The sequence below is a fragment of the Tachypleus tridentatus genome, chromosome 11 (assembly GCF_004210375.1).
Source record: "Tachypleus tridentatus isolate NWPU-2018 chromosome 11, ASM421037v1, whole genome shotgun sequence".
Classification (NCBI taxonomy): domain Eukaryota; kingdom Metazoa; phylum Arthropoda; class Merostomata; order Xiphosura; family Limulidae; genus Tachypleus; species Tachypleus tridentatus.
The window spans coordinates 45,818,418-45,837,816 of NC_134835.1; the positions used below are offsets into that span (position 1 = coordinate 45,818,418).

Below are 19,399 nucleotides of genomic sequence, written 5' to 3' on the forward strand. Positions count from 1 at the left end.
AAGAATTTGGTTTGGTTTGATTTTGAATTTCGCGCAAAGCTACACGAAGGCTATCCGCGCTAGCCGTCCCTAATTTAGCAGTGTAAGATTTCGCCAATCTCTTGGGCTACTCTTTTATCAACGAGTAATGGGATTGACCATCACATCATAACTCCCCCACGGCTGAAAGGGCGAGCATGTTTGGTGTGATGAGGATTGAAACCCGTGACTCTCGGATTACCAGTCGAGTGTCTTAACCACCTGACCATGCTGGGCTCAAACTTAGAAAATTGCCATTTTTACAATTTACAGTAAATTCTCAGATTAGTTCCTGTTTTTATGGCAAAGTAAATCAAAATAATATAAAAAGAGAGATTGGAATAGTTTAACAATTTTCATATGAAATTTTCGATTAGTGCACAAAATAATTTAAAAAAAAATATTGTATGACAATCTGTTTATATACGTAGCCGACTTTAATATAAAGGTTAAATCTGGAAGATATGTTGAATATGAATTACAAGGTTTATGCAAATTGATAATTCAATAAGTTATTATCCACCCATCGTAAGATTTTAATTACAGATTATAACGTGCTGTGTCTGGTATGGTCTGACGGTTAGGGGAACTGGACTTGTAATCTACTGGTCGAGAGTTTCAAACCCATCACCAAACGTACTCGTTCTTTCAACCATAGAGGCTTATAATTTGAGGAACAATTTCAATTTTTGTTGATATAAAGCAGCCTAAAAGTTGGCGATATGTGGTGTTGATTAGCTACCTCACCTCTATTCTATCATGCTTGAAACCTGGTTTCGATACCTGTGGTGGGCAGAGCACAGATAGCTTATTTTGTAGCTTTGTACATTTGGTAGTTACCTCTTGTATATGTAAAAAAAAAGGCTCTTTGAAACTGTTTAAATATTTTCTGAACTATATAACGTGTTTGTATTTTGTATAGTTCACTTACTCGCCACCAGGAGCACTTAGGTAATCCTATGTTTTGTGTTTCATTAGCATAATAAAAGATTGATTGATGATATTTTTACTTGTTTACTTTATAAATACACTATTTTCAATACAAACACCTAAACAAAAATACATCTTTTATTTCACTAGTAAAATTTTAAACTGCAATAACTTTTTATACAAATTTAATATCTGAAGGTAACATTTAATGGTGAATTTGTTGATTGTGTTTAGATTTGATAACCCTCGCTATTTACGGATTCGTAAAACTTCTAGAGGTAAATAAATAGTCCATATAGAATAGAATTACTGAATGATGTGTCTTGGTTAAGTTAGTTGATTTTATTACAGATTTTTATATACTTCTATAATGCATAAAATTATGTTTATCGTATAATTTCATATGACAGAGATAGAATATCTTGAAAATAAGAAACCTTTTTTGACAATGATTATATACAAACCTGTTAATAAAACTGACAGAAAAGCTAAGAGCAGCTTCGTAAATGACGTCATTTACGGATATGTACTTCAAGACTCACGCGTTATTTCAATATTTTCAGAGAAGAATAAATGTAGTGAGGTCAGAAATAATTTTACTCGTAACACTAAAAAAAGATCTACAAATACTTTTCTTCGAAATAAAGTTTACAAAACATTGATATGTACTCTCCACGTTGTTCCTGGCTATATAATGGAACAGATCATTATTTAAGGAAAAATAAGTTTATAACTGATTATAAGACACCTGCTTCGTTCGGTCTTCATTTTTATTAATAATTTCCTTCATTACGTTTGTTCAACTTTATACTATACAGCATTACTAGGATCATTCTGTATGATAAGCCACTTCATTAAATACGTTGTGCTTTAGAGGGATCAGTCTCTGCGATAGGTCGTTTCATTTAGTCAGCACTATTATATATGGTACGGATTTATTAATTCGTGGTAACTTTATGGGGATCATTCTGTATAATAGGTAATTGTTAATTCAGATTAACTTTACGGAATTATTCTATGTGATAGGAATTATTAATTGGGATTACTTGTATGAGAATCGTTCTGTGTGATAGGTATTTATTAATTCGGATTACCTTTACTGAAACCAGTCTATATGATAGGTATCTATCAAACCAAACGAGCTTTACTGGAATCAGTCTATATGATAGACCACTCCATAAATTCAGATTTTTTTACCGGGATCATCCTTTACAATGGCCACTTCATTTGTTCAAGAAATTGTTTTTATTAAAAGTATTTAAGATATAATATTTAGTCTACATAACGTTTTTGTGGGAGACAATTGTGAAACAACAAAAACGAAAACCAATGACGTGTTCTACTTTTCTCCAGTCTTCATGTCGATGATAAGTAGTGAGTTTTGTGTAAGTTTTCTAGTTTTGATGATTATTGTCTATCTAGTGAGTTTTGTGTAAGTTTTCTAGTTTTGATGATCATTGTCTATCTAGTGAGTTTTGTGTAAGTTTTCTAGTATTGATGATCATTGTCTATCTAGTGAGTTTTGTGTAAGTTTTCTAGTTTTGATGATCATTGTCTATCTAGTGAGTTTTGTGTAAGTTTTCTAGTATTGATGATCATTGTCTATCTAGTGAGTTTTGTGTAAGTTTTCTAGTTTTGATGATCATTGTCTATCTAGTTTTGATAACATTTTACTAAGAATTCGTGATCACGAAAATGAAAGTCCAGGTAAGTGAAGTTTTGTGAATTGATCTAACAGACCGAGTTAAGAGTGTAATGAAACCAACTGTCCACTTTCATTCTTGATTAAATGGTTTTCTATCTATTGTATTGCGTCATTTTTCCAGTTTCTGTTCCTAGATCTGCTTTTGCAACTGGTCACGCCCTATAGTTTAATTACAGTGTGTTGTTAGATATAAAAATGAAAAACTTTATTCACCAAAAGAGTGTCCCATTTTATAGTTCTTATTATCTGTTTCAAGACCAATTAACGTGCTGAACCATAAGCGGTCATATAATTATCACGATCTGATATTCTGTGCATTAAACATAATTACTCCTAATCTTGATACACTGTGAGTTCTTCATTGTTACTCGCAGTATCAAAATGGCCAAATCCTCTACATCTTGACTCTACTTACCACAACACCATCTGAGAGAATATGATATGCTTTTCATTATAAGGCTTAAGGCACCATTTTATTGATCGGTTTATTTATAAAGTTTACATTCATGAAAAAGAAATTATTTAAAAATATTTAAAATTTTTGTTAAATGTTTCTCCAGAATTAGTTGTTTTTTTCATATATATAGTTATCACTTGTAATTTAGTTTGTTTCGATGTTCGCCTAAAGCTACACAAGGGTTGTGTATGATAGTCCTACGTGTTTGTGGACTGATAGAATTCAAGGCTATTCTCAGGTAGTTTTTGTCGAACAGTGAGATTTGATCGTCACTTTCATAGCACCGCAGTATGGAGCAATTTTCTCTCTTTGTGTGTGTGTGCGTGCGGTAAGAGGACGCAAACCGTGGACCTTCAGATCCACAGTCTGGCACACTAAACACTAAGTCACGCCTGACCAATGATATGTGTGAGTTTTAAAGGTTCATTAGGTGTTCGAGGACTTATTCAACTGCGCACACGCAATGGACAATAGGCCAATACACGGAGTGTGTTTGCAAAGCTGGAGACGACGCACTCGGGAAACTCACTGTTTTACGTAGAGGGGTGTTTCTCTATTTAGTGTGAAAGCGGCAACACTGCACGTACCATCAGTCGTTAAAACATACTAATCCATTGCAAGTACTTTTTTTTTGTATAAAACCAACTGACAACTTTGAAAGAGAAAAAAGAAAACATTTGTGGTTCTATATCTAATTTCTGTTAACGTTAAGAATATTTTTGCGAGAAATTGAAAAGCTTATGTGATCATCGGCTGCTCGCAGTCGCAGGAAAACTGACCTCAAGCGATAAGATGACCATGACACCACTGCTAACTTATTTGTGGTCATTTGAAGTCTTTCTCTTTTCAACATCACGTGAGTGATATAATGTTTTATATAAATTTAAATTCCTTAACAAACTGTATAAATAACTAAAGATAAAACGTTATTCGTTCTCCAATTTCATTTAAATAATATAATTGACATTTTATCACATAGCACAAGGTTAGAAGATTCGTGTTAATGTGAACATTTCAGTAAGTATTAATTCCCAAATGTTTTGTTATGTAACCTACTTCATATTTAATCCGTGGTGCTCAACAGATCCAAGAAAAGTAGCTCGACATCACTGAAGTAGCTATACTGTCAACCAGTATTTAAACATCGAAACTAAAGGGATCTTAAGTATGTTTTGTTTAGATCTAAATACGATTCGATCAAACAGAGTTGATATATTTAATAACTTGCAAACTACTCAACTGCTTACCTGCCTTAACCACACAGTGTAATAGTGATATAGCTGTTTCTGCTTACGCGTGTGAATCTCACCTCATACATGCGGTATGGTTGTGGTATCGTTACATTACCTTCACATAATTGTATTACTACCACATCCTACCTATTTAATACAATCTTGATGTTTTACCTTAATTCATGTGAACAATTTTATCACAAGTACTTGATGAGATAAAATCCTCAATTGGTAAGTCAGTTACTACCTAAATAATTTAAAATTTTACCTGGTCATGGAAAATAATTGATTTTATTGTTTAGATGGAAAATATCAAACACTGTTTTATCAATCCTGTAAAGAAAGTCCTCCAGGTAAACACAGATTCTGCTCAATTCATAGTATCTTCATATTTCCCCTTGTAATTGCAGAATTCAATGGAGATGATTCAACTTTGTACATAACGATGAGTTTCTCTATATTTATATGTAAGGTACCTTGACGAACGCAAGATCTATAGAATATAGTACATAAATCACCAAAATATACGTAATCTTACCCCTGTATATAAACTGAATCCAAAAAACGAAATAAAGCTTTGTCACGATTGTAAATGGTCGATAACAACGTCATTGTTATATATACGTGTATATCAAGCAAAGCAATTACATGGAATATTTCGAGTCGCAGTTCTTGATTAGATATTTTATTAACTGGACTGGGCTTTTATCTAAGTGTATAATTTGGCATGGACATTGTATAGAATACTTCGATCTGTAGTTGTTCATTAGTTTTTCTATTAACTGGATGCACTCCTACATGAGTGTATAATCTGACAAGGACATTGTATGGAATACTTCGATCTGTAGTTGTTCTATTAACTGAGATAAATTCTTAGTTGAATGTCTATAATATGAAAAGGATACTATATTATGGAACATATTTTTTTTAATAGCTATTATACTAACTCGGTAGAAACCTTCGCTGTATGTGTATATCTGACAAGGACGTTATATGGAATTTTTCGATCTATAGTTGCTGGTTCATTATTCCATTAACTTGACTAAACAAAAACTTGAGTGTGTTTAATACTTTGATCTGTAGTGGTTGATTAGTTATGCAGTTAACTTCACTGACACGTACCTGATTATATAACTTCATAAGGAAACTATATGGGATACTTTCAACTGTATTTATTGATTAGTTATTCTATTAACTAGGCTGAACACTTAGCTGAGCGTGTATATATGACAAGGGTACTATATGGAATAATTCGATGAATTGTTGTTGATTAATTATTCTGTTAAGTGGATGTATTTCTAAATGAATAAATCTGACAAATACTTTATGTGTACTACTTCGATCTGTAGCTGTTCGTTTGTCATTCCGTGAACTGGGCTGGACATGCAGTGTATGATCTGACAAAATAATATATAAAATACTTCAATCTGTAGTTGTTAATTAGTTATTCTCTTAACTAGTCTGAAACCTACTTGATTAAATTTACCTGACTAGGTTATTACATGAAATACATCGATTTGAAAATTTTGATAACGTACTTGGACTTTTAGTTGAGTTTATATTTGACATGGAAATTCTGAGATGTTTAGTTATTTGTTAACTGGGCTGGATTTTATCTGAGTGTATGTCTGACAAGGACGTTATATGGAATACATCGATGTGAAATTTGTGATTAGTTATTCTATTAACTGGGCTGAACTTTTACCTCAGTGTGTATATCCTGAAAAGGACACTACACTGAATACTTCGATCTGTAGGTGTCAATTAATCATTCTTTTAACTGAGCTGAATTTCTACATTAGTGTATAATCTGAGAAGGATAATATATGGAATCGTTCTATCTGTAATTGATTATTTGTTATTCTATTAATTGGGCCGAACTTTTAGGTGAGTAAATGGGCCGTACTTTTATTTGAGTGTACATCTGAGAAGGACACTATATAAAATACATGGAGCTGTAGTTGTTGATTAGCTATTCTATTAACTGGGCTGCATTCCTCTGTGAATGTATAGTCTGGCAAGGATAATATATGGAATACTTCGATCTGTAGTTGTTATTCTATTAACCGGGCTGGGGTTTTAGCTGAGTATATAATCTGACAAGAACATTATATGGAATACTTATCCCTGTAGTTGTTCATTAGTTGTTCTGTTAATTGATGTTGAATATTAGCTGAGTGTATAATCTAATAAGGACAGTATATGAAATAGTTCGATTTGGAGTTATTGATTAGTTATTCTAGTAACTGGACTGGTCTCCTATCTTAGGGTATAAGATACTAATAATCACTGGTCTTTAGTCAATATGAATGAATGCTAATACAACAGAAATTTAAATAAGAAATATTCTCATGATAAATACCTTATTTCTATTCTAGTTTAGTATTACATATATTTACTTAAACGTATTAGTGTTTTCCTATAATTCCTGCTTTTTATTTTGTAGAACTTTAAGTAGTTTTGGCTATCAGCGCTACACAGACGCATAAGTAGAAATAACTTTTAAAATATTCCACTTTAGTTCAGCATCCGTCTATATTTTTAATTGTACAATTCCCTTCTAACACACATATATATATATATATGTTGGAAATATTGATTAGAACATGTGAATCATAAAGATTAATATATGTATGTTATGTAATCATTTTAAACAGTAACAACATAATTGGTTAGCTATACTCATTACAGGGTTGAGTTTTAGTTTTAATCTATGTTACAGTTTGTTTTAATCAAAAATTAAAAATACTTTAGCGACCGAAATTGGTTTACATCTTAGTACATAAAGGTCGTACTTTATTTAGGCACAATTTCTACAGCTGTAAAAATTATAGAATGAAGAATACAGAGGTATTAATTTTGTTAAATCATTGCGTTGATAATAGCATTATGATTGTTGTTACAAAATGTTTATACTTTTTCGACTAAATTAAAAATAAATTTTTAAATTCCAAGACAACATTGACTATTTCGTGTTGGTTTGTACTTAGCAGACTAAAGGAATAAACTTCACATTATCGACTTATGATAAAAACTAAGCAACTGTCAAAGATGCATTATTACACGTAAATAAAACTAAGAATTCTCTTGGTCAACTTAAGCAGAAAAAATTAAGATATAAACTATTTTGAGAAACACCTGTTTAACAAAGATATGCTAATACACCACACTTGTATTACTGCATTGTAAATTATTACCTGGGAGTTTGCCAATGAAAGAGAGAACAGGGTAAATGGGTACAAATTACTTCGTAAACTGACGTTTCTTTCTGGGACTTATTTAAATGTACGATTAAGTATGAGTTGAAAAGCAACAATATAGAATAGTTATTTAACTTACATATTGTTATTTAATGTGAGTTATTCATCTCACAACATACTACAAAAGTTGACAACTTTTAAAAATCGTATACGTTTACTATTTTCAGGATATATTAAATGCTCAGTACTTAATAATTCTTATGTTTATTCAGTTTGTTTTCTTTTGTAGGATGACATCACAAGTTTTTTGCTTTCTATTTAATTTCTCAGACGAAGCGTTTTGAATGGCATTCTTAAATATCTGGTATTTCAAGTAGAAGTGGGTATAGTGAGTTTTTAATTCTGAGGATATGATAATACAGAAAATATGGAGGTTTTATTAAGTCTTAGTAGTTTCATTTATCTGATTAGATTTCATTTGCTGCTTCAAACGAACCAATTGTTTGTGAGTAATTACTTAACGAACGTTTAATGTTTTTGTACTCTGAAGTATCAGCCATGATTTATGTATCTCTAAGGCATCAACCTTTAACACACGCTAACTGAGAGCATCCATAAGAAATATACAAATATTCACCAATTTTTCTGGATGGACTCCAGAGCTAGCATTTGTCTGTCTGGTGTTTCTCAGGTACCTTTTCAGTGCGAAGACACAACATGAGCTATGTGAGCCCTTTCACTATATGGAATCGAGCCCTGTACTTTAGCATTGTATGTTTGTTTGTTTTATGAATATTGCGTAAAGCTACACAAGAGCTATCTACGCTAGCCGTCCATAATTTAGCAGTGTAAGACTAGAGGGAAGACAGCTAGTCATCACCACTTATCGCCAATCTGTTGGGCTACTCTTTTATCAATGAATAGTGTGATTGACCGTCACATTACACCGCCCCTTTGGCTTAAAGGGTGAGTATATTTGGTGTGATGGGGGTTCGAGCCCACGATCCTCAGATTACGAGTCGAGTGCTCTAACCACCTGGCCATGCCGGGCCTCTGGAGCGTTGGATTGGATGATAAGGGTCTATGAACGTGGATCGAATATTCTTCAAGAAGATGTAATCAAAACATAAGTACATTAAATTTTACAGTAACTCAGCATTTTAACTTTACTTTAACTTAAATTTATAAATAATAATCTTTCAACTTGCTTCAATAAAGTTTCACAGTAAAAAGAGAAAATTAAACGTTAGTGCTAATTTTTCCTGATAGAACCAGACATTCAAAGAAACTTGCTCAAAATGTGTGTTTCGTGTTGGTAGATGTCGCATATATACAAAGTTTACATTCAGACGACCATAGTTTTGAACTACTGACCAGAGGGAAGGCAGTCTATTGGCAGCAACGTACCACCTACCATAAACACTAAGGGATTGATTGTACTCATATGATGCACCCACAACTTAAACTGCGGGGAATATTTTCTAGCATCACACAGGCTCGATATGGTTCCCAAAGTTCGAACTCCAAAGGTCTACAGACCACGGAGCTAAACTCATTCCCAGTAGTTGTAGTTACCACACGCCTCAAAGGAAAATAAAATAACTATGGTATGTAATATGTAAACTGAAGTATTTATAACGTGTTGAAAGTGCTGAAACCAGAAATATAATCTGATCTGCATGCAAATAAAAATAATATTAGCCTTTTCCGATAACTAAAATAAATACAGAGACAACCAACTTGTTTTTGTTATTATATAAAATAAGCACGTAACAATAAAATAATCTCAAACAAACCAGGTTTTGCTCCCAGGCTTCAAATAAAGTTGTCAGTAAGGGCTGTACTGACGTAAAGCGCAAGATTCACCAGATTTTCTGAAATTTATGTGTGAGGAATACAATAACTGTTTCGATTTTTCTGAGGGACACTTAACGTGAAGAGATGAGCATTTGTAACGTGTGTTCTAGTCACATAAGCAGACCAAAGCATTACACACTGCCGTTTTGAACAACCCTTATCGGATAATAGTTTATTTATTGTATCTAGGGGAAAAAACGTTAGTTTCGAGACTTTTGTTTTATTAAAATACTGCTTCAGTTGCTACACTAGTGACAAAAAGTTCTTTATTAAAAATAATTTTCATGGAAGGAGTTTAATCTCGGTAGTGGCAAACACCGGAAGAAATTTCTCAATGGAACAGCATTAAGTTTTCCGTTTCGTTCAACCCTGATATTTCCACAAGACGTTTCAGCCACACTGAATTGTCTCCCAAACTTACTGGTTTAACTTTAATGGGCTTTATAAAAATGATCCCCACATTCATCATAGAAGCTTTGAAAGAGACAGTGAGAATTTTCACATTTGGAATGTGTACTGTGAGTTAAGTAATACTGTTCTTTTACAGACTCGAACAGAGAAAAACAAAAGAAAACGAAATTTAATTTTCAAACATAATTCTTCTGTTTCCCCAAACAATTGTCCCTATTTCTTTTAGTTGGTTTAGAATCTAAACGAAATAAATAAATACTTACAACATAACAAAAAATAAATATTTAAGAAATTCCCTCTGATTACATTATATTAGACTCTTTTTTAAACAAAAAAACCAGTTCCTAAACAATTATATTTCCTTATCATTGAACAATTTCATTCTTTTGAAGTGTAATACATTATTGTTAACAAATAATTAGAGTCGAAAATACAATCTTCTCCGAAAACTTAATACGTACCATAATTTCGAATTTTTTCTATTAACATTATATGTTTGTCAAAGATCAGTGACGTGCTGAAATAAACACCTAATTTTTATTTGTTAATATAATATACTAAAGTTAGGTTTTGTAAAATCAAGTATATTTCTCTCTGATACAGTGTTATATACTTAATTAACTGTAACTTTTTTGCATTGTTTCCGAACAATGTAGGGCTCAGTTTAATTCTATCATGATTGGGTACTTTTACAAGACTGTTAATGTATTTTACTTGCTATTCATCAGACAATGTCATTATTTTAAGAGTTAATATACTAGTAACAAAATGAGTTTTGATAACAATAAATATACTCAAATGCCATTGAAACATCTAATATATTCTGGATCCAGAGTTATAAGAGCATTTGTAACTTTAGTTAATTATACGTCTTTTTTTTTTAATTTCAGTATCTAATAAATTTAATTTCAGCGAGATGTCATGAATTACTAGGTAAAACGAATGTATCAAAACAAAACGTCACAAGATATCAATCTGTCAGGAGATTAAACGTTTATTTTTCATTGCAACAAACAGCAGTGTTAACTGACGCTGTGCATCACTCTTCAGTTTTCGCTCGATGGTGGTGACTGACTGCTCTTACCCATAGCATTGGGTGTTCACTGTAGCATAACTTACGCCGAACTGAGAGGAAAAGTACTGAAAATGTGTTCGTTAGTTATTAGGTGCAGCCAAGTAGAACACGCCATTCTGATTTTGTACAACTGTTACGTCGTGTTTGATATATATTCGACATTTTATCAATACCTATAAGTGATTTATTTTAATTTTTTTCGCAATTTAGTTTAATTTCTATTAAGAATGGATTTTCTAATTTTACACTGGCGAAAACACAGTTGCATTGTTTCCAGAAGCATGAAATAATGTGGGAAACCTGCAAGTGGACACGATATTTAGACGCGCTCAAAAGCGACTGGAAATACAAATGAGATTGACTTAGTCTCATAGTATTTACTCGAATCTTTTGCATCAACATCAAGAAATTCACTTTGAATCAAAATACAAATGTGCCCCAGTTAAAACTAAAGCTATTGAAAGAACTAAAAAACATGAAATTCCAACGAGTCATTTGAATAGATGAAAGTAAGTTTTCTTCAAAGAACTTGAAACAATTACTGAAAAAACGTAAACGTTTATCAGTTTAACTGTCATAAGTTTTTGAGAGTTAGAACGTGTGCAGTTTGGAAAGAATAAAATCCTTTAAAATCATTGTGTATCAAGTACCAGAAAATTATATGGCAACTGTATATATACTGTGGGCCCGGCATGGCCAGGTGGGTTAAGGCGTTCGACTCGTAACCTGAGGGTTGCGGGTTCGAATCCTCGTCGCACCAAACATGCACACCCTTTCAGCCGTGGGGCGTTATAAAGTGACGGTCAATCCCACTATTCGTTGGTAAAAGAGTAGCCCAAAAGTTGGCGGTGGGTGGTAATGACTAGCTGCCTTCCCTCTAGTCCTACACTGCAAAATTAGGGACAGCTAGCCCTCGTGTAGCTTTGCGCGAACTTCAAAAAAATAAAACAAACAAACAATATATATTGTGTTTCCGGATAACAAGATTCTTTCGCCTTTCATTGAAATAAAATATTAATTTACTTTACGCTTATTTAATAATACAGAAAATTCGCATAACGTAATACATTATGATGATAAGTGTAGTGTATCCTGTATGAGTAGGTAGTGAGATGGCAGTGCGTCATCACTGTTTTTTGAAGAAGGTTTGATTTGAATTTCGCTACACGAGGGCTATCTGCGCTAGCCGTCCCTAATTTTGCAGTGTAAGACTAGAGGGTAGCAAAAGGCGTTCACTTTCACACCATAACAGTTGTTACATTATTAACCATATCCGTATTCTATGAATTTATCTCCATCTTTTAGAGAGTATATTACGTTAGTGTATGTGCCACTGGTGTATTACAAATCATGTAATTGCGGTTTTAAATCTTCTGAACCCAAGGCCCTTTGTAATTTACCGTAACGTATAAAGGTAGCGGTTAGGTAGTTGTATACAAAGACAGATACCACATATTTATTTACAACTCCCCCCTCTCTCTATCTCACACACAGAAGTTTTCGAAATGAAAAGAGATTTCATTCATTCTATTAGTGCTATTTTATAGAGGTTATTACTTCACAGCAAGCCTTACATATGACTCGAAGAACTTCATTTATGTTACACACAATACAAAGACGTAAGAAACTGAATGCTTGAGAAAATTTGTATGGCCCAAAATTGTTACTCAGAACACTTATCATTGTGGGACTAATCATTGTAGCAACAAACACGCGATGTACACATAATGAAAACATTGTTAGATTGTGTGATTGTATGCATTACTCGAGATACATATATGGAAAACAAGTAGCTGTTGTGTGAAAGAAAGAACAAACATAATAACAAACTGTTTAATATAATTATGAGTTGAAACTTTAGTATTGTTGTACAAACAAGTTAAAACGGATCTAAAAACTAGAAAAACAGTTAACATAATGTGTTAATGAATTCTCTCAACATGAAGCATAAAGATTCTGACTGCATTCACGACTTCAAGCAATTTTTAGTTATTTATTTTTGCATCAAGGGGGTCTCGGAATAAAAAAATTTGGGAACCACCGGTCGAGATGATCATTTTGTTTCCGACGTCTTTAGTTTTAATAATTAGCGGGATAAATTTATATACAGAAAATAGGTTAGAATTAAAGTACATGGCTGATGGACAAACCATCCTACTTTTTCTACAAAATATTACAAGTAGCACAAGCTAATGGTCATTCTCGCGCTGTTTATTAACATCATAAAGTTCATTTAAAACACTGATTTTCTAAGAAGTTTCGTTCATAATTATATTAACTTTTTCTCTGTGGAGGTTTTTTTTTCTTTTGGAAATGAGCTAAAATATTTAGGTTTTTTTATTTCGCTGTTTGATAACCTCAACTTATGTATTAATGATTTTATTTCGCTGTTTGATAACCTCAACTTATGCATGTATTAATGAAATGAAAGTTCTTTGACAACATCTTGTTATATTTCTTTTTGTTTGTTTGTTTGTTTTGGAATTTCGCACAAAGCTACTCGAGGGCTATCTGTGCTAGCCGTCCCTAATTTAGTAGTGTTAGACTAGAGGGAAGGCAGTTAGTCATCACCACCCACCGCCAACTCTTGGGCTACTCTTTTACCAACGAATAGTGGGATTGACCGTCACATTATAACGCCCCCACGGCTGGGAGGGCGAGAATGTTTGGTGCGATGCGGACGCGAACCCGCGACCCTCGGATTACGAGACGCACGCATTACGCGCTAGGCCATGCCAGGCCCATATTTTTTTTTTTTTTTAATATACTAGATAAATAAATATTAAATAATTGGACTTAAATGTGACATATATTATGTCTTTTAAAATGCTGTAAAGAATAATTACGCTTTTCTTCAGTGTTCATGACAAACATATATTTGTTACCATGATCATTTTCTTTCTGACGTCTTTAGTTTTAATAATTAGAGTGAGAACTTTATATACACAAAACATGGTTAGAATTAAATGTCACAGTGAAAGAGGTCAGCATTAACAGCAGTTTTAATACTGCCCAGCAAGCACTGATGGCAATGCATTATGACATTTGAATAAATCTGTAATCAATAAAACGATGGGTTTGGTTTGGTTTGAATTTTGCGTAAAGCTACACGACGGCTATTTGCGCTAGCCGTTTCTAATTTAGCAGTGTAAGACTCCAGGGAAGTCAGCTAGTCATCACTACCCACCGCCAACTCTTGGGCTACTCTTTTGCCAACGAATAGTGGAATTGATCGTTACATTATAACGCCCTCTCAGTTAAAAGTGGGAGCATGTTTGATGTGACGGGGTAATTCGAACTCGCGACCCTCGGATTACGAGTCGATTGCCTTAACCACCTGACCATGCCGGGACAAAACGATGAGAAATGGGTTACCCGAATTAATGTGGACAGATATTTTTTTGAGACACGGAGAGCACCCGAGTTCCCTCGGGCAAATCATGAAAGGGGTTAATAGAACTTAAAAAAGTTTTCCTGTAGTGTATGTAACCCTATTAAAATGTAGGAGTAGACATGCGCAGAAACAATGCAAGAACCGACCAAAAGGGTTCTCTGAGTGGATGATAGGTTCGTGTCTAGTATCGTCCCATTTCAGTAAATAAAAAACTACTTTGAAATTGATTTCATAAAACCGCGATTATTAGATCTAAAAATGAAAAAAACTAAGAAGAATATAAACATTGAGCTGTTTCTATGTGCTCACGTTACTCCTGGATAATCGTGTACGTGATAGCAGATCAATGGATCATTTATAGTTGGTAAAATGTTATTTACTGTTTATGATAGGATCTGGTAGAAACTCGTAAAAGAAATGATGTTGACCTTTTAAGTGCGTGTTTACTCTCTTACCACACATACACATACAGACCAAATATAGAATGTATAAGGATTGGGATAACATTATGTGGAAACCTTATTCCTCTGGATTTCTACTGTGTGGAATTCTGTCACTTCCCATAATGATTTTCGGGGCGTTACTTCACTGAGTGATAGTACTTTGTGGCAAGCTACTGTTGAGTTCTTTTTGCTTCATGAGATGTTTTTTGCTAGTTACTGTTAAGTTCTTTCCTTTTCATGATATAGATTTTGGCAAGTTATTGTTGAGTTTCTTTCGTTTCATTATATGTTTTTGGCAAGCTACTGTTCAGTTTTTCATGATATGGTTTTGGGCAAACTAAATGTTTAGATATTTCCGTTTCAAGAGGCTGTTGTTTTTAAGAAGTTCTTGACTGTAACATTAAAAACAGATGCTCTGTGAAATAGACATGAAAAATGCTATTCAGTGAATTATGATTTCTTGCGGAGCTTATGTGCTACGTTGAAATATGTAACCAATTTGTTTATCGAATAGAATAACATAATTGTGCCTTTTGTTAGAAAAACAGCACCAAGATATTCCAACAACTTTTATTAAAATTGGTCTAGAGCCTCGTTTGAATGAGTTAATAATACTAAATATAACTTACGATTATTTTTACGTTGAAAATTTTTATCTTTCTCTTCGTATATCCTTTTCTTATTATAAAAATGAACTAAAATTTAATTGAACTCGTTGTTATCAGTAAGTCAAACCATTTGATGTGTAACAGTATATAATAACTTAGTACTTCCACTTGTAGGCCAAACCATTTGATGTGTAACAGTATATAATAACTTAGTACTTCCACTTGTAGGCCAAACCATTTGATGTGTAACAGTATATAACAACTTAGTACTTCCACTTGTAGGCCAAACCATTTGATGTGTAACAGTATATAATAACTTAGTACTTCCACTTGTAGGCCAAACCATTTGATGTGTAACAGTATATAACAACTTAGTACTTCCACTTGTAGGCCAAACCATTTGATGTGTAACAGTATATAATAACTTAGTACTTCCACTCGAAGTACTTCTGCACACCATCTTAAACATGGTCACAGAGATGTTTCACCTCACATTGTGCAAAGATCTCAGTAAAGAAAGGACAGACAAATCCAACCCAGTGTTAAGTAAGCGATTTTGAATATGCTACTAAACTCTAAAATTATAATTATGATAAAAACAAAGAAAACTGATGAAGGTTGTAACAGTGCGGCCATAACACTCGCTTTGACAAATACAGAATACTTCGCTTTACAATTTTTACAATTAACCTTATTCGTTAGGCGATATACAAATTGAGCGTTAACGATACGTTGTAACACGACAATGCAGAACATCACCTAACTTGCAACAATTGACATATCATAAGCAGAAAAACGTACAAAGGATTACGCATCATATCAGTTAAATACTTACATGTATAGATATGATTAATTACAACGAAAACTACATGTAAAATTATGCATTATTTACACGAACATAAAAAAGAAAGGATAACTGTGAATCAATTACAGTGAATGTATCAAATTATTACCAGTAAATATAATCATTTTATGGGATAATATATATATAAGTAACTGAGACACAATTCCAAGATAAATTCGTTGTTCATTTATCGTAGTCACGATTGAAAGCCGTGTTTTGTTCCAAAATTCGATGTTTTAACGTAAATAGTTTTTCTTCTCCATCTTGTAATGTTTGGTTCATTTTCAATTGTATCAGATTTATCCTATTAAATTTCTACTTTCTCAGCAGTAACTGATTCTGCCCTTTCGTGTGTATCGATACGAACCTGAAGAAGTATGTTCATTTCTTCAATGCACTGCTTTCCACAGTTACATTTCATGAAATAGGTAACTTCTTGTTTAATTTCGTGCATCGGATTCGTGGTCTTAATTAAGCCACTAAAAACTTTGCTCTCATTAAAGATGACTTGAATACCATATTTTTCACAAACACACTGAAATGTAGGCATACGTTTCTGGAGGAAGAGAAACGCAGTAGTTAGTTGGTGTTTGATTTTTTTCTTTTGCTTTGCGTTACGACTTGGCTGATGTTCCTTAATTGTTGGTTGACAAATGGAATGCAGAAAGTAAACGTTTTGACGACAATACTTTGAAAGTTAAAGTAATTTTCTTTCAAGAATATAGCAACCCCAACATGTGGAGCTAGCTTGAAGAGAAGTGTGCTAGATTTTTTTAACTTGTGCAATTTGTTTAATTGTTTCTTTTAAATTTCACGCAAAGCTACACGAGGGTTATCTGCGCTAGCCGTCCCTAATTTAGCAGTGTAAGACTAGAGGGAAGGCAGCTAATTATCACCACCACTGCCAACTCTTGGTCTATACTTTTACCAACGAATAGTGGGATTGACCGGTATGAATATTAAAACTTTTATTAAAATAAAGTAGAGAACAAAGTTTTTGACCTGAAGATGACCTAAGAAGATTGAAACGTTGTTCTCTATTTTAATAAAAGTTTTAATACCCATACCAGACGTCTTGAGATACATTTTTAGTTCAAATGTGTTTCTCGTCGTCACAAAAGGAATTCACCGTTGCATTATAACTCTTCCATGGATAAAAGAACGAGGGTGCTCGGTGTGACGGAGATAGTAATCCACGACCCTTAGATTACGAGTCGAGCATTCTAACATCTGGCCATGCTAGGCCTAATCCGCGTAGAATGGCAAGAATCGAACTTTGAGAATTAATTTGTGTGTGTTGATTTTCCACATATCTTTGTGACTAATTTTTCAACTGTCTTTCACTGTCAGACCATGAAGGAAGATAAGTTGTTATTATGAAATTGATAGACGGATTCTAGTTGTTTAAACGATCAAAGAAAACTTTTGTAAGATTCGAGCTGTGGTTTCAAATCACAAACATTTCGGTAATGTATCGTAGATATTAAGAGCCGCGGCACTTGAAATTCATTTAGGCCTTAATCTATGAGGCCTTTTTCTCACTTTTTTTAGCTTTGAAATTGATTTCATAAAACCGCGATTATTAGATCTAAAAATGAAAAAACTAAGAAGAATATAAACATTGAGCTCTTTCTATGTGCTCACGTTACTCCTGGATAATCGTGTACGTGATAGCAGATCAATGGATCATTTATAGTTGGTAAAATGTTATTTACTGTTTATGATAGGATCTGGTAGAAACTCGTAAAAGAAATGATGTTGACCTTTTAAGTGCGTGTTTACTCTCTTACCACACATACACATACAGACCAAATATAGAATGTATAAGGATTGGGATAACATTATGTGGATACCTTATTCCTCTGGATTTCTACTGTGTGGAATTCTGTCACTTCCCGTGATGATTTTCGGGGCGTTACTTCACTGAGTGATAGTACTTTGTGGCAAGCTACTGTTGAGTTCTTTTTGCTTCATGAGATGTTTTTTTGCTAGTTACTGTTAAGTTCTTTCCTTTTCATGATATAGATTTTGGCAAGTTATTGTTGAGTTTCTTTCGTTTCATTATATGTTTTTGGCAAGCTACTGTTCAGTTTTTCATGATATGGTTTTGGGTAAACTAAATGTTTAGATATTTCCGTTTCAAGAGGCTGTTGTTTTTAAGAAGTTCTTGACTGTAACATTAAAAACAGATGCTCTGTGAAATAGACATGAAAAATGCTATTCAGTGAATTATGATTTCTTGCGGAGCTTATGTGCTACGTTGAAATATGTAACCAATTTGTTTATCGAATAGAATAACATAATTGTGCCTTTTGTTAGAAAAACAGCACCAAGATATTCCAACAACTTTTATTAAAATTGGTCTAGAGCCTCGTTTGAATGAGTTAATAATACTAAATATAACTTACGATTATTTTTACGTTGAAAATTTTTATCTTTCTCTTCGTATATCCTTTTCTTATTATAAAAATGAACTAAAATTTAATTGAACTCGTTGTTATCAGTAAGTCAAACCATTTGATGTGTAACAGTATATAATAACTTAGTACTTCCACTTGTAGGCCAAACCATTTGATGTGTAACAGTATATAACAACTTAGTACTTCCACTTGTAGGCCAAACCATTTGATGTGTAACAGTATATAACAACTTAGTACTTCCACTTGTAGGCCAAACCATTTGATGTGTAACAGTATATAATAACTTAGTACTTCCACTTGTAGGCCAAACCATTTGATGTGTAACAGTATATAATAACTTAGTACTTCCACTTGTAGGCCAAACCATTTGATGTGTAACAGTATATAACAACTTAGTACTTCCACTTGTAGGCTAAACCATTTGATGTGTAACAGTATATAATAACTTAGTACTTCCACTTGTAGGCCAAACCATTTGATGTGTAACAGTATATAACAACTTAGTACTTCCACTTGTAGGCCAAACCATTTGATGTGTAACAGTATATAATAACTTAGTACTTCCACTCGAAGTACTTCTGCACACCATCTTAAACATGGTCACAGAGATGTTTCACCTCACATTGTGCAAAGATCTCAGTAAAGAAAGGACAGACAAATCCAACCCAGTGTTAAGTAAGCGATTTTGAATATGCTACTAAACTCTAAAATTATAATTATGATAAAAACAAAGAAAACTGATGAAGGTTGTAACAGTGCGGCCATAACACTCGCTTTGACAAATACAGAATACTTCGCTTTACAA

The 19,399-nt window shown here is 33.2% G+C and overlaps 1 protein-coding gene across 2 annotated transcripts in view; it reads left to right on the top strand.

Moving 5' to 3' along the window:
* The first annotated feature begins 3,409 nt into the window (after positions 1 to 3,409).
* Positions 3,410 to 19,399, top strand: part of LOC143232083 (lachesin-like) — a 146,041-nt gene continuing 130,051 nt past the window's right edge. Inside the window, exon 1 of one of the 2 annotated variants that reach the window (XM_076467151.1) lies at positions 3,410 to 3,966. In XM_076467151.1, coding sequence (XP_076323266.1) covers positions 3,903 to 3,966 — 64 coding nt within the window. In that variant the 5' untranslated portion in view covers positions 3,410 to 3,902. The remainder of the gene's footprint in view (positions 3,967 to 19,399) is intronic. The other variant, XM_076467150.1, reaches the window with a different exon arrangement.